Here is a 16,585-nt window from a genome sequence, read left to right on the forward strand (position 1 = left end):
AAATGGGGTCCGTATAACCACGACCTCTTGAGTCCTGTAAAGAGTACTTACCCAGTGACCTACCTAGGCGGTGCGAGTACCCCCCCTGATCCCCCTTCAACGAGCCACAAGCCCGCCACGACTGTTCCCCCCTCTAAGGTCCAGAAGACTACTGAACTCCCTCTGGCGGCAAGAAAGAAGATTTTAATTAGGGCTTTTCCAATTTACTGTTTTTAACTTAATAAAGAAAACTGTTATTCCTTTACTTCCTTGTCTGTCTGGTCCCTGACACGTTCCTCGAGTTGGTTCCCGGTTTCAGGGGTGGGTGCAGTCTGGCTTGGCCCACCCCGACCTGTGACATAATGATGGCCACTCGTTTTCCTGTACTTAGCTGCTTTTTTCTTGCCATAATACAAATTCTAACAGTCTATTCAGTAGGTCTATCAGCTGTGTATCCACCTGACTTCTGCACAACACAACTGATGGTCCCAACCCCATTTATAAGGCAAGAAATCACACTTATTAAACCTGACAGGGCACACCTGTGAAGTGAAAACCATTTCAGGTGACTACCTCTTGAAGCTCATCAAGAGAAGGCCAAGAGTGTGCAAAGCGGTAATCGAAGCAAAAGGTGGCTAGTTTGAAGAACCTACAATATGACATATTTTCAGTTGTTTCACACTTTTTTGTTACGTATATAATTCCACATATAATTCCACATGGGTTAATAAATAGTTTTGATGCCTTCAGTGTGACTCTACAATTTTCATAGTCATGAAAATAAAGAAAACTCTTTGAATGAGAAGGTGTGTCCAAACTTTTGGTCTGTACTGTATATTTTTTTTATTCTTGGATGAACAAAAAGTCCAAAAGAACAGCATTTATTTAAATAGAAATCTTTTGTAATATTCTGTTCATCCAAGAATTCCAAAAAATAAAAAAGTATCACACTTTTCACAAGAATATTAATCGGCTTTCAACATTGATTATAATTAAAGAAAAATCTTGAAAAATCTGCTTTGCCATTAAAGGAATGAATTTCATTTTAAAATACCTTAAAATACAATATTTAAAATTGTAATAATATTTCACAATATAACAATTTTTACTGCATTTTTTATGAAAAATAATGCAGCCTTTGTGAGCAGAAGAGACTTACTGACCCCATATTTTTGAACGCTAGCAAACATTGATGGTCAGATTACTTAGAATACATATTACGAAATATACATTTTGAGAAAGGTTTGCATTAATATATAAGATATAAAACTTTATTTTCAGGCATATGCCAGGAACTGTTATAGGACCAAGAAAATTAAACTGGTCGAACATACCATAGTATTAGAGATCGTGACAGAGGGAAGAAAGAATAGATATTTTCTGAAAAGCAGTTTAATATTCTTCTAAGAGGAAGTGACTCCTGGTTTATTTCTTTGGGTAAACCATCACTACTTTAATTACCATCAACCCCCAGTATGATAAATTGCTAATTGTTTAATACTCTAATCAGCGTTCATTCTTTGCACAGATAAACTGTGACAGCGCCATTAATTTAAATAGTAATTTCACTTAACAGCCAAAATGGTGCAGCAGATTTTTATGTAACATTTTCTAGAGGCTGCATCCATCACAGCTCTGCATGTGTCTCTAAAGATGTTTGACGTGCTCTAACTCACTTATGGACAGCAGATGTTGCAGCGCTGCGTTTGGTGGCAATTCCCAGGGTGCATTACTACTGCTCCAATGACTTGCAAATAAACAGCTCAACAAATTTTCCAAAATAGCTCTGCTATCCCATCCCTGCTTTGCTGCATTTTTCATGCTATTTCATTTAAAGACCAGTGAACTTTGACTCCCTGACCTCTTGTCCTTCTATTTTGTTTCCCGCACTTGACCTTGGCCTGTCAACCAAAACAATTCATTTTCCACCTTTGTTGCGCTATGAATAGGAACATGAAGGAAAGCCACTGCCCCTCTAAATCTAGTGTAGGCACGGCTCAAAAACATGAGCACCCTTTTAGCTCACGCTTTGTTTTTTCAAGCACCGCAAAATGATTTAGCTAATCTTCAGATTTATGATGGATTTGCATACATTCATTAGAGTGCGAGTGAACGCAGACGAGCATAAGGTGCTTAGGCTGTGTGAATTAAGGTTCATTCACTTAATGATAAGTAAATATTTAGCATGCAATGAGCAAATGATAAAAATGTGTGCTGTAGCTTGCACAAGCCTTTGGATAGTAAAACTAAAACTTTGAACAAACAAAAGCACTTTAAAAAAAACAATAATGGCTGAGCACATTCAAAGTCATACTCAGAGCAAATTAACTTCATGCTCTAGCTTTACATAATAAACATTACAATTTTTTTTTAAGAAAATGTGCTTTTTTGCTTTATTAATCTATTTTTTTTTTCAAATGATCATTTGCAAGCATTTTTAACTAATTTGTCAGTTGCATGCTACATGCTAAAGTATGTATTTATCCTGGTCAAATAAAATATACTTTATCCACTGGAGAAAAAAAAAAACGCTATCAAACGGTCAGGACGCGGGCATCGGGGTGCAGACTAAGAGGTTAAAAAACATTGTTCCCTGGCTGTTTTATTCATTTATTTATTCCAAGGATTCCTGAGGGAGAGGTGAAAGGACAGTACATTAAACTGACTTTCTTCATTTCATCCACTGGCTGTGGTTGCATGTGACAAAAAGTGCTTGGGCAGCAGTAATATTTCCACTGCTCTTTGGGGTATCTGAAAGGAGGAACAAAAGGGAGAGATTTAAGTTTGAACATAAAACTTTTAATGCATATGACAGAAATGCAACAAATGGTTTTTAAAGTAGTGTTCTATACACTAGATGCTTAGTTTAAAAGTTCAACTTTTAAAAAACAAGTCTCTAGACCTTGTGTTTTTCATTCCACTGCCCTGCATCTTGAGTTATTTTTTTTAAATGCAAAAAACTAAAACAAAAAATAAAAACTGATTTTACAAGGTTCTATATATTAACAGATTTAATTTTAATTTCTATCCATCCATCCATCCATCCATCCAAATTAACATTTGAAAAACATTTAACATTAACAATTAATGATCATGACCGTCAGAACCGTCACCCATCAGTGGTCTGACACCACTATTGCTAAACCAAACAAAAAAGCACTACTTTTTTTCAACTACTGATTTGTATTATTTTATAATTGTGCTGAAATAAAATGGTCTTAATCTGTATGATCTCCAATCCATCTCAGCAAAAAACATCCAGACGTGTGTGCTCAGAATGATTCCCTTTTTGGCATTCACGTCTTGTCATTTGCAAGACAGTTTTGGCAGAACCATATGTGGACATATGAGCCATGATGAAGCAGTAACAAATACAACACAGACACTGATGCATTCAGCCACCGGGATCATTTCCACTCGCAAATGCTCATGTCCTTGGGAACATATTTAATAATTGCACATTTTGACATCATCGCAGCCATTTCCACACCCACTCTTATGATCCTTGTCTTTCTCACACATACACAGCTCTAAAGCTTTTAACACTTGAATGGATTAAAATATTCAGATATAACCTTGACTGTGATACAGGCACTGTGCTTTTAAGCAAAGCTCTGTACATAAGCAGATATTAAAAGAGCTCTCCGTATGACACCAAGCCTCCAGATGCAGAAAACCCTGTAATCCAAATCTAAACTTTAAACAGGACAGCGGGACATTCACAGTAATACCCTGTATTACTCAAGGCTATTGTCTAAACTGTTTCTCATGTCTCAAATGGAACTGGATTGGATTTCGACAGTTTAAAGGCTTTCGTAACTTGTCATGGTGGATGATGAAATGTTTACCAGTTCACCTTCAAACAGATGTCTTTGTTTCTGTAACTGTATGAAATCTTGCTTATAATTTGGGTTATAATTAAGCAACATTGATAAACATAATTGATTGTAATGTGTTCTATTTGGTTATGATGTTTTCTAAGCCTGTGTCAATAGAGTAGGAAAACTGTTAGAAAGTTTGATTCTGTAATATACCAATAACAAATCATATTTATGATATCTAATATTTTATTATAATACATTATTTATCACAATATACTGTGATACAATAATATTTATTTTGAATGTAAACAATGGCAATTATACTATAAAATGTGGTTTGAAAAAAACCCCTCTGTAATCATACATCAAAAAGCAAAATACTAGAGACTTTGTATGGGACATAATGCTGTTTTAATTGATTTATTATCTGGCTTATTGATCGAGTGATTTTTTCTTTAGTGATTTATACACGAGCCCAAAAGGTGACATTGTTAATTTTCTTTTGTAATTTGACTAATAGCAGTTCTTTTGAGACTGGTTAAGGGATTGGTTCACAGGCAGCTTTTCAAACAGCTGATGGCTGTCTCTAACAATTCCATCTCCGCCGTGCCGGAGCGCTGCGAGTCCTGACAGGCTAGAGTGTAATGTGTGACAGATCGCACTTTGGGGACCCAGTAATCACATTTCCATCGGCCATCAGCTGGATCTCAGTGGGACATCCTCAGAAAACCGCCTGTGATTCTATTTCCACAATCTGGAGAAGCACGCGCAGCTTAAACACAATGTCATGGCATTTCTAAACAACAGAGTTCAGAAACACAAATAGAAAAACAGACAAATTTCTCTCTGACAACCCACTCTTGAGACAGGCCTAAATATATATTGCATCTAAATTTAAAATCTATTCAAAATATGCTAAATGCACTATAATTTCCAACTGTTACTCCGGGTCACATGATCCTTCAGAAATCATTCTGATATACTGATTTAGTGCTCAAGAAACAGTTGAACGGTATAATTTCTGTGGAAAATCTGCGATTTTTTTTTTGTACTCTTTCATTAATAGAAAGTTCAAAAGAATAGCCTTTATTTGAAATTGAAATGTTTTGTTATATATAATTGTTTTAATATTATATATAATATGCCTTCACTTTTACTTTTAACTAATTTAATGTCTCCTTGCTGAATAAAAGTATAGTTTCTTTTTTAAAAAAGAATAATCTCAAAACTCCTTCAGAAAATCAGTGTCTTTTGCTGTTTTTGTTATTTTATACAAGCAGTTAGAGAACAGAAGCCATGCATTACAGTGATTTAGGGGAGTTAGACACTTCACTTCATGGTAAACAATCGTAACTAGTTTAACTAGCAACATAGTTGGTAAAATTCCTATAGACTTGGTCTCACATTTGATTTATGATCACCATTAAAAAAGAAAGAAATAAGCAGCCAGATTCCCAATAAACCTAATTAAGCCCCCATTAGGCTTTCCCCAAAATCTACAGCACATTTCAGCTTTTGCTCACATTACATCCTCCTTAGCCAATAGAAGAGGATGGCAGCTCATGGCATATGCTGCGTTATCTGTCCATTAGCTTATATTTGCAGAGACACTCATGGCCGCTAAAGGAGACAGAACCTTGAGGGAGTCGGGGTGTCATTATCAAGGTTAAGTAGCTCATTCAATAATAGAGCAGGCTGACAGAGTGAGAAACCAGCGTGGAGCTCGCGGCGTGAGCCCCCAGCTCTGCACACCAGCGGTGTGGCTACCAGGAAAATGGCCTTTAGTTATCCTAACGGTAAGATCCATCATAACATATGCTCTCCCCAGGATCCACTCTTTAATGAGCGATGACTTCTTCATCTGCCTTATTTCAGTAAGATGAACCAAAGGAAGAGAAAATAAAGTTAGGTAATGTGAGCAAGCAGTGTGGCGTGGCTTGTTTTAATCTAGAGGAAAATGTTTTTGCTAGCTTCTGAAATAACTCCAGGTATGTAGTGTAACGAATGAAGTGATTAAGTTCCTTAAAAAAGGGGGACAGCTTTGAAAAACTGTATATCAAGGGCAGGGTGATTAACCAAAGCTTGAAAATGATTACTGGACCCAATCCCAGGATGCTACGGAAGCCACCTAACGACTTAGAAAGTGTGTTTGTTTGATAAATCCACTGGTGCCACTGACCTCATGGTGGCCATTAGTTCTGTTGCATCCTGGGAGCCTGCTGTGGGCTTGGCACTGCTCTGGTTATTGCTCAGATAGACTCAGCTCCATCATCCAGCCTGACAAAGATGGCTGACACCAGGGCCAGTGCCCATCCAGCCCATCTGTGCCCAGGTGCCCACTTTAGCAGGGCACTGCAGGGGAGCCTGGGTGACCCTAAGAGGGTTCAAGTCCTCTGACACCCACCACACTGTGTCATTAGAAAGTCACTAAGGAGTGAGGGCTAAACTTAGCCACAATGACGTGGCCATACATGCTTTGGCCTATTTAAAGTTAGTGCCACACTTTTGGTTTTGCAGAAGGAGAATTTTTTAAGGCAGCCCTAACAGCATAATTCTGCTCTCTGACAAGCCGCTGGGATAAATGGATTGTATTATTATAAGTGTGATGTGTGAAATGCAAATGATACTTTATGTCATCAATAGTGGTTCACTTCTGTGCTGGACTGCGACTGCTGATCAGACATGGCTGATTGCTGTTAAAATATCAGGACCGGAACCAACTTTTCTCTAAAATGCACTACTGTTCAGAGTTTTTGGATCAGTAATATATATATTTTTTTTTGAAAGAGTGAAAAAAAGAAACCCTTTTATTCAGCATATTCAAAAACTGATCAAAAGTGACATTACAACATACATTACAAACATTACAAAAGATTTCTGTTTCAAATGCTGTTCTTCTGAGCTTTCTATTAATCAATGAACCCTGAACTAAATGTAATAATAACAAGAAATGTTTCTTGAGCAGCAAATAAGCCTTTTAGAATGATTTTTGAAGGATCATGTGACAATGAACACTGGAGTAATGGCTTCTGAAAATTCAGCTTTGTATCACAGGTTTTAATGTTTTAAAAACATTTTAAAATATATTAAAATAGAAAACAGTTGTTTCATACTGTAATAATAGTTCACAATATTATGGTTTTATTGTGTTTTTGATTAAATAAATGCAGCCTTGGTGAGCATAAGAGACTTTACTGACCCCAAACTTTAACGGTAATGTACAATAAACTGCAGTTGTGACTAAAAAACCAAAAACACTGTTCGACAAGCATGTTTCTCCAAGCTGACCTGATACATGTTTATGGGGCGTCCCCTGGTGAGCATCCCCACAACACACCGTCTCTCTTGGGACGAACTGTCCTCCACAGCACTGGGAGTTAAAGCCATCATAAAGACGCCCCCCACAGCAGATCTGACCGGCTCCAGACATGAAGGGACTCCCACCACAGCATGAGTCCCCAAGACCAACAGATACACGCCGTTCCACAGAGTCCGGACAACAGACCTCTCCTGCAAAACACATATAGAACAATCAACTACACTATGTGATATAAAACGAAAGAATGTTCAAAAAATAAAGAAGAAATACTGAGAGTGATATTTTTATGCAGCCTAACTTGAATTCACATTTGGCTGTGTTAATGCTGAATGCAGTGCATACCTGGTGGAACTAGTATGTAATATCCTCCACAGCACTGGTGTTGAGCAATAGGCTGGAAAAACTGACCTCCACAACACACACTCCCAGAATCCTCTAATGCTGGAACATAACGCTCTTCACAACACTGATGAGACTGATTTAGGCTGTGAACAGTCCCTGCACAGCATACCTGCAACAATAAAACACGTATAAAAATATATGCAATTTAAATACATTTTCCATACAATGGATTGCTATTCAAGACCATTAGGAATTTAAGAGTTGGCAATGCCTCAGCTCTGAGGGCCCACAGAGGCACATGTGAGTGCAGGTAGAAATCCAGCCCATCTTTTCATTCCACAGCAGCGGGCTATATTTAGCCAGATTCCGCTGCCTTCTTTGGCGAGAAATCAGGGCAGGATAGATTCTCTATAGCACTGAAATGATACTCTTGTGGAGTCTGAAAAATCTGTAATGCCCCGAGCAACTGACATTGTCCTTACCTTCTGGCCCAGCTTCCAGTAGAAAAATGGCATAGAGTAAATACCTTCTCTTAACTTTTAAACCTACTTGAACCTGGTTCATCAAACTCCTGAGAATTACAACCACTACATGTATAAGCAGTACAAAATGAAAGCTTGCACATACAGTATGTAATTGTCCTCAAAAGACAATTTCTGACAGAGTAAAAGGCTTCCGACAAGGTATCTAAGTAAAAAAAAAAATCCATTGGTTGTTTATTGGATAGATGCAGATATGAATGAAAGCTTGCAGTACACTGTAAGAAGGGGGCAGGGATTAAATGATTGGAAAAGTCTGGAATACATCACCAGATATAAATGATGCATTGATGAATCTTTCACAAGTCCAATAAACATGCATTAGGACATATATAGTGTGAATTTTTCATGCTGACTTTAAATTTTTTATTTAATTTATTATATAGGTTGATTAAACATTTTGATTAGAGTATTGGGATATAGTGTTGGACAATGAGGGGCCTTCAAGTCAAAACTGTTCAGAACCACTGGACCAGCTTAAATTGCCCAGACAATAGGAAAATGACATATTGTAGAATTTACAGCATGTTTAAATCTGTTAACTTTTCTACCTTTTTTATAATTAAAATAACACATTAAATTGACATCTTTAATTATAGCTGATATTTTAAATTAATACTAATAAAGAATCAAACAGAAACCCCTTTCACAAGGTGTTAAACTGTGGATAATGCTGAATTCAAGACGAGCTCCATTAACACATTATCACACTAGTGTGTCATGTTGCCTCTGTGAAACTCATTTTTCTATTATACTGCTTTACAGCTTCGAGAGCTCTTGTCCTTATCGGAGTTGTGTTCTCTTTGTGTGCTTGTCTCTAGTGTATTACTGTCTGATTTAAGCTGGTGGAGACGTATGGCCTGACGTTTGCTTGCCAAGTTGGCTGTGTTTCAATAACACCAGGATGGCAGGAATTGCAAAAGACAAGTTAATCTTTTAAGTACCAGCCACTCCAACTGATTCATCACTGTTTCTTCATGGAATACTCTACTATCAAAACTAAAGATCCAAGTATAACAGTTTAATTGAGGTTAGTGAGTAGTTACCTGTGTCTCAGGCTTATAACAGGTCTTGCCACAGAAGTCTTGTTCTGCAAGGCACTCCAGGTACGAGCAGTGAGACTGAGGAGCAAACACCTGCTGGGTCTGCAGCTCCTCGCACCGCTGCAGAGTCCTCCGCCACACGTCATATCCTCCCAGAATGCCATTGGGCTTACCAGGTGATGTCCATTCTAGTTTAACGGATCTAAAACATACAGAATACAGACACAGCACAGATATTACACCTTCAAAAATACTGCTTGTCACTATACTGTCAGTCTGGTTTTAGTTCATGCTTTGTTTTTGTTCCGTCACTGTCAAGGAGAAAGCATGTAATATAATAGAAAAATGGTGATAACCGCCTCGTTATATAACGCTTTCTACAACCTGATATACTAGAGGCAAATAGATGTGCTGTTCAGTATGAGTTATGATATGTGTCATCTTTTCTTTTTCTGATGTACTTCTTGTATTGATTTTCCTCTCCACTCATCATGCGGGAGAGCTGGCTTTCCACAGAAAGGAACAATTTTTGTTCACTACTGCTTACTTTGAGATATTGCATAAAATAGTGAGACCTTTATGTCAATAAAATATTAAGTTGCATTAAAAGAATTTTACTGTTTCACATTTTGTAATATTTAGTAATAGCAACAAATTGATTTTACTAATCACATTATCTTGTATTTTAAGGTACGATTATGAATAAGTTTTAAATGATATATACTAGGAATCCTGCTGTTTTATTAGCATTATTTAATAAATGAGTAAATAAGAAACAAGCAAGCAAGTAAATCCAAAACAAAAAAATTCACATTGGGTGGTGCAGCTTGGTATCTATAGGAACAGCAGACAGGGAAGGACCAGGTTTTGGACCACAAAAAACATTTGCATCTGGCGGCACACTGCACAGTGCAAACAGGAAGGAAAATCCAAAAAGCCATTAAACAAGCCTTATTTTTTTCTTAACTGTTGCCATAACCTTATGGAAATGTGCTTTTGTTTTCATCATCTTTTTCATCTCCTCTCCACACATGATAATATCCATACCGCTCTGTGATGTGGCTTCCTTTGCTTTTTGCCCATCTCTTTTATGTTGTGCAAATCTCCTGTCACACACGCACGATGTAGAGAATGACATAATTACGGTTTGCATGGGTCTCCCTCCTCTCCTGTCCCCCCTCCGTGATGAGGAAGCTAATTGATAGTGAAAGCCTCTGACGACTTAAAGCTGGCAGACCTTAGTATCTGATTAGGAATTCATGAAATTCAACAAGGCTTCCTCTTTTAAAGTACAGACAGAAAATAGTTTGGAGATTACTGTGAGCTTAAAAAAAAAAATAAAAAAAAATCATGATTACTTTTTTTCTTGATGGGTCAGGGATGAGGAAGCAGCTTTCCCTTTAACAAATGCATAAGTATTATATTACAAAGGGTGCCATTGCTGTCCACCGTTAATCCCTCATGGAGAGAAATAACTGGAATTCATATTGGGCTGCATCAGTGGGTAAGCCATCGGTTGCAGCACTTGTCATATTTCAATCAAAGCTTAATCCAGCCGCCGATTCCTGTCCCCAGCCCCCACATAGCACCAGAGACAGAATTAATGAATTAGCTATTGATTAAATTCCACTCGAGCAAATCTAGCGTGGCAAATAAATGAACTGTTTGGGGCATATGTAGGCCACGGCCAGCCATGTCGGGCCAATCGATCAGTAGTTAGTATTCTATGGGGAGTGAGTACAGCACACTGGTCACATGACATGAGGGTGGGAGACAACACGGCAGGAAATGTGTGAATTATGGCTTATTATGGCACACAGAGCCCTAGTGCCTTCAAGTGCTTACACTGTGTTACACTGTAGTATGTGTAAGGTTGTCTTATATTGTGTACAGTGTACTGAGTCAACACTGGCTGAAACCGATTTCAAGCTGCTGAAGTCATCAAATGTTCAATCCAGTTAGCAAAAGTTCAACAGACAGTAGACAACAGTAAAACATTTGAAAACTATATATTCCACTTTATTTTCCAGTGCAAAACTGTAGATATATAGGTAATATATAGGAAATATATGTTTTGAAATTATTCATAATTATTTTATAAAACAATTGAAGGAACAATCAGGGATGCCAAATGTTCCTTCAATTACTTTATAATGAGATGAGAGATATATCTAAAGAAAGTTTGAAATGTCAACATTAAAATGAACCAATTCAAATAAAAAATAAATACTCTATGTTATCTGTATGAAAGGCGCATTTCTCTCTAAATGTGCATCCACTGTACTGTGGAGCTGGCGAGTCCACTTCATCTTTGCAGCCGACACACTGCATTTACATTTTGTCATTTTGCAGATGCTTTTATCCAAAGCGACTTACAATTGAGGGATACATAAAGCGATTCTTCTTAAAAAGGCAAACTTTGACTAATTTTTCTTGCTTCTTCTTCTTGCTATTTTTCCCAACAGTCATTACTTTTGCCGGTGCTTTGGGGCAAGCTTTATGCATTTTGTAAATATAATATATTAAAGGTTTAGTTTCCCACCCCCTGTATATATTTAATTAATTAAATTAATAAATCGACTACTGACTCACCTAGAGCTAAGCACCTGAATCTGAGGTTTGGCGATTTCAGTCGGTGTGTCCTCCACCGTGGTCACCTGAGTGCTGTTACTCTCCACACACGCGTACACGGTACACACCTCCACCTAAACACAGAACAGCAGACCCACTGCACAGGTTAAATCCAAAACAAAATCTGAGACCATTTTACGATGTTTTTTTTTTTTTTTTTACTAGAAATTTGAAATCAGCACAAAAAATAAGTTAAATGATTTGTGCATTATTACATAAACATAATGATCAGTTAAGGATTTAAAATCCTGATTTATTTCACGGAATCACTTTTATTCATTTATTTACTTACCCATGTTAAATCCAAAACCTTTAGATCCTAGATTTTCAATGTGGTCTCAGACTTTTGAACTTTTAATATGTGCTAAATAAAACGATGTATTTGTGAGTTTAGATAGAAGGCCAGACCTGAATACTGTGTACAGTGAATGGCAAGAGTCCTCCCACTTCCAGTGATCCAGTTGCATTGCTAGTGGACTCATAGAGATGGCCATCAAGATAGATGGAGTACTTTGTTACTACACCATTTGGAACCAGAGGAGCCGTCCATAGCACCCTCACTGCTGTGCTGTTTAGGACCACCACCTCTGGAGGAAAGACTCCTTCAGGTTCTGCAATACAGAGAGAAAGCCACACTAAATCACTCAGAAAGATGGACTGGGGCCCACATGAAAACATAGGGTCATATTGACACAACCCCAGCGCTCTTGAAGAGCTCAATCCTCAAGATTTGTCTCTTTAACCTCTTGCCCAAGATGAAGCTCAGGAAAGGCTTGAGGTCTTCAAGTCTGCAGTAGTCTCTACAAAGAGTAAAACAATGACCGACAACATCTACAGAAAAAGACCTGGAGGAAAAGGAGTTTTTCATTCTTTTCTCTTTTTTTCCCCCCAAACCAAGATCATGCCAGCGGTAGCATAAGCACACAGCATATTCTACGTACTCTCAATAGTCTATGAAAAGGCTTTGGGCAGCACATTTATTTCTGCCTTAGAAAAAGAGCATGAAAGAGAAACAGAAAGAAAGGGATAAACAAAAAGGACAGGCATTTTCTTAAAGCTGATCTGTGTATTTATTTATTTTTACTTTAAAATACATTCTCCTACAATAGCTTAAAGTATTGAGAGAAGTGACAGTATAAGGAAACTATTCATATAGAAATCATAAAATGTTGAATCAGTCCTGGAGAAGCACGCAGGGATTGGAGTGCTGCACCGGGGGCAGAGGGGGTTAACTGGGCCAGTCTGGGGGATTCTTTCTACAGCATTTTCACCTACTCTTCCTTTCCCATGAGAAATCACACTGAGATACAAAAGAAGACCAGAGAAAAAAATGTTTCAGCTGTATGTGACTCTAGTAAACAGCTATTGTGACAACTTTGTAAGGCTCTTCTGAAAGAATGTAAAAAGGGAATGATTGATAAAGCTTTCTTTTCTGAGTCTAGTGAAGTTAGTTTGTGAAAGAGAGCTGAAAGACATGAGTGTAGTGCTTATGACAGCTGAGAGATCAAATATCTCCGCAGCGGCTTTGAACAAGCCATTGGCTGACATGACCGGCTGGGGAATGAATTCGATACAGAGGAGGGGTCCTGACACTTACACTCTCACTAAAGAATATAACTGCTGTTCTTCCTACTCAAAGCCTCAAAAAGTCTCCCTTCAGGAGATATCCTGCTCACACAAAGGTCAACAAGTGAAGAGACCCCATCTAAGATATTTTCTAGTAACATTAAAGTGCTTGGACCTTTACAGCAGATCTTACTGTAGGTTTGTGAGGGACAGATAAATGTTTTGGTATTGGCAACAACTAACAGGTACCTAAATACCTTTGGTCATGCAATAATGGGTGATATGTCACTTAAAAGGATGGTCAAACAATGGTTCATACAGGTCACTTTTTGTGTATAAAATTTGAGTTCAGGGATGTGGAATGAAATAAAAGCAGAACCTAAAAAAAGTTTTTCTAACAGTTAAGATGCTGCAAAACACGTAAGATGTGAGTGCAATGATCAAATGTCCATCTAGTTAATGTATTAAAAGTTAATAAATTATAAAATAAAAATAAAAGAATGAATGAATACATATAAAAATAAAGGGTTCTGTGTGAATGGACCCTAACATTTCTCTTAATGAACTAAAATTCAGGTAAGGATTGTTACTAATCAATCAAATATTTCATCAATCAACCAATCAATCAATCAAATAAGTGTTGGAGAAGCTCTCAAGCTACAAGTTACTCATATTTTAAAACAGTCAAACAACAAACAAAATATTCTTTTTAATAGTAGTTAGGTGCACTAACTATAACAAAGCTCCTGAAATACAGTATATCAATAAATCTCTCATATAATTTTAAGAGCAGAACTAAAAGTACCTTAATAAAGAGAAAGTTTGAATAGATAGTTACACTAAATTAAATCAAATAAAACTAAAAGCACCCTTATATACAGTATAAAATATAAACAATATTGCAATGAACAACACTATTTAGTATTAAATATTTCTTAAAAAGCAAATAAAACTGTAAAATCATGTGCAATTACTCAGATGACTCAAATGAATCAGTCAATCATTTGTCAAATGGGTTCATTTTCAGATACTGTCTGAGCTAAACAACTTCCCAACATGCCACTTGAGACATAGGAGAGCTGAGAGCACATTTGGTTGTTGACTCAATTATTAAGCAGCTACATTGAAAAAGTTGGGAAAAGTAGCTTAGTACTTGAAAAGGCTAGACTGTTTAGAACGCAGCTATTAAAAAATACTTAGTGCCCGCTTGTTGCTCCCCACCATTGAACAAAAGAGCAATGAGAAATACTGGTATGTGACCAATATCAGTGCTCTCCTGAAGCATCTCTTTCCATGTGATTTCTGCTGCTGTATTATTAATGCAAGACTTTGCATGGACAACCTCGTCTCCATTCCAGTTTTTAATTAGCGGCCTCTTAACATATACACTATCAAGCAGCATAGTGTGATCTTTTAACTTCAACTGCTTTTAATAAGCTGGCCTTTAGGATGTACAATAATTAAGTGAGCACTACTAGCTCTTTGGTTAATGACCTATAACCTTTATTTAGGAGCAAATGCTATTCTAATGTTCTTAATTATACTAATAGGAGACAGAGATAGAAGTTGAGGTATATTATGGAAAACCAGTTGTTTAGTTTTTAGTGTGTAGGGCACAATTTAACTAACACTGCAGTGTATGTCTGTGTCTGTGTGTGTGTGTGTGTGTGTGTGTATGCGTACATAAGAGGTTTGCTGAGCTTTCTTCTGTTTCCTGTGCTATCACTGCATCAGTATATTAACTACGTAAGAGGACAGCTTAATGACTATTGATTATAGCACAGAGGTCAAGATATAAAAATTTTGGTAAAGGCAAATTTTTCTGCAGCTTATGAGGTATGCCTTTAGAGTACAGCCGGAAAATATTAAATCAATCAGTTCTTCTCCTCATCCGTTTTTTTATCTCTGTGAGCAGGGGCTTCTGGAATGATATGAGAGAGACAGGCTGACAGAAATCACAGGAATATTTGAAGTGTTGACAGGAAAACCATAATTAGCCAATATCGTCAATCCAAATTTCATCCAGTTTAACATATAGAGATGGTTGTGGTCTAGTAAACATATTTTAGTTAAACCACTTTTCTAAATATCATCTAAGATGCTTTGCAAACTTTTACATTATTTGCGTAAATGCAGAAAACATGATCGTACATATAAATTAAAAGAGTCTAGACGCTACCTGGTCTTTTTGTTCTATTTTGATTCCATTCACATAACAAGAAATGTATTTTTGCAACTGAATCACTTCAATACAGACTTTGACTGCCTACACGTACTTAAAGGTCAAACAAGAGTATTACAATGGTTCAACCAGTACATGCACTTAACAATAAATACATTTAATACTTTGTTTTATGCTAAAGATTCAGTCAAAACAGGTAGGTTAAACAACAAATCTGGGGACTTTTGGCTTGGCAGTCAAAATAGATGTGTGTATCAAACATCTATGTAGAATACACACACCTCCATCTGTAGTAGTGCAGCTGACCTCAGGACTGGTAATGTTGTGAGCGCCATTGGATACAGTCAAGGAGACCTTGTACTCTGTGCTGGGCTGCAGGTCAGAGATGACCACAAAGGTCGCAGCGGGGTCAAGTGTAAGAGTCTGCCTGTGCTGGGTGGACAGAACCATAAGGATGTAGTCTTCCACACTTCCCTGCAAATCTTGCAGAGCTGGGAACATAAAATATAGAGAGAGACAGGACGCACTAAAGGTCAAATCTCAAAAACAAGTTGTCTTAACAGATTCTTTCCTGAAATGTATTTTCGGTCAAGGGCCAGGATAAGTTTAATATAGAGATTCTAGACTCTTACTGGGGGTGGACCAGTTGACCAGGATCGCTGTATGATTGAGAACTTGGACAGATATGTTGGTGGGGGTGAGGGGTTGCCCAGCCAGTGTGACCCCTGTGGCAACCTCCCATGAAGCGTGGCCAACATCATTGTGAACCAGAAGTTTGTATTCGTACCATGTGTACCTGTAACACATTTAAAATCATTATGCACAAGGACATTTTCTGGAGCCACAATCATAGAATCTTATAATATAGAAATATATAATTATTTATACCATTACATGTACATATTAAATAATTTATACTGTATGAAATTATATTTAAAAATACTTTTAATTTATTCATATATTTTTAAAAATATGAAAAATACTTAAATACACTTGATTATGATAACTATTCTAAATATATCCACTGAAAAGTGTGTTTATAAGAATGAGACTGTATAATACTAACAAAAGCTGTGATAATACTGCATTAAATGTCAAGTATTTAAATATGCTGCTTAAAGTCAAGCTCAAAGTTAAATGAAGTCAGACATGAATCTAAATGA

General features: G+C 37.1%; 1 protein-coding gene across 1 annotated transcript in view; it reads right to left on the reverse strand.

Annotated features, from left to right (window-relative positions):
• LOC132111610 (usherin-like) overlaps positions 1 to 16,585 on the reverse strand; it is a 234,161-nt gene that overhangs the window by 55,588 nt on the left and 161,988 nt on the right. Inside the window, exons 44-50 of the mRNA XM_059519061.1 lie at positions 16,055 to 16,218; positions 15,704 to 15,913; positions 12,083 to 12,285; positions 11,636 to 11,748; positions 9,047 to 9,245; positions 7,462 to 7,630; positions 7,089 to 7,310 (exon numbers count right to left, since the gene is read on the reverse strand). Coding sequence (XP_059375044.1) covers positions 7,089 to 7,310; positions 7,462 to 7,630; positions 9,047 to 9,245; positions 11,636 to 11,748; positions 12,083 to 12,285; positions 15,704 to 15,913; positions 16,055 to 16,218 — 1,280 coding nt within the window. The remainder of the gene's footprint in view (positions 1 to 7,088; positions 7,311 to 7,461; positions 7,631 to 9,046; positions 9,246 to 11,635; positions 11,749 to 12,082; positions 12,286 to 15,703; positions 15,914 to 16,054; positions 16,219 to 16,585) is intronic.

Source organism: Carassius carassius, chromosome 31 (genome assembly GCF_963082965.1).
Source record: "Carassius carassius chromosome 31, fCarCar2.1, whole genome shotgun sequence".
NCBI lineage: Eukaryota > Metazoa > Chordata > Actinopteri > Cypriniformes > Cyprinidae > Carassius > Carassius carassius.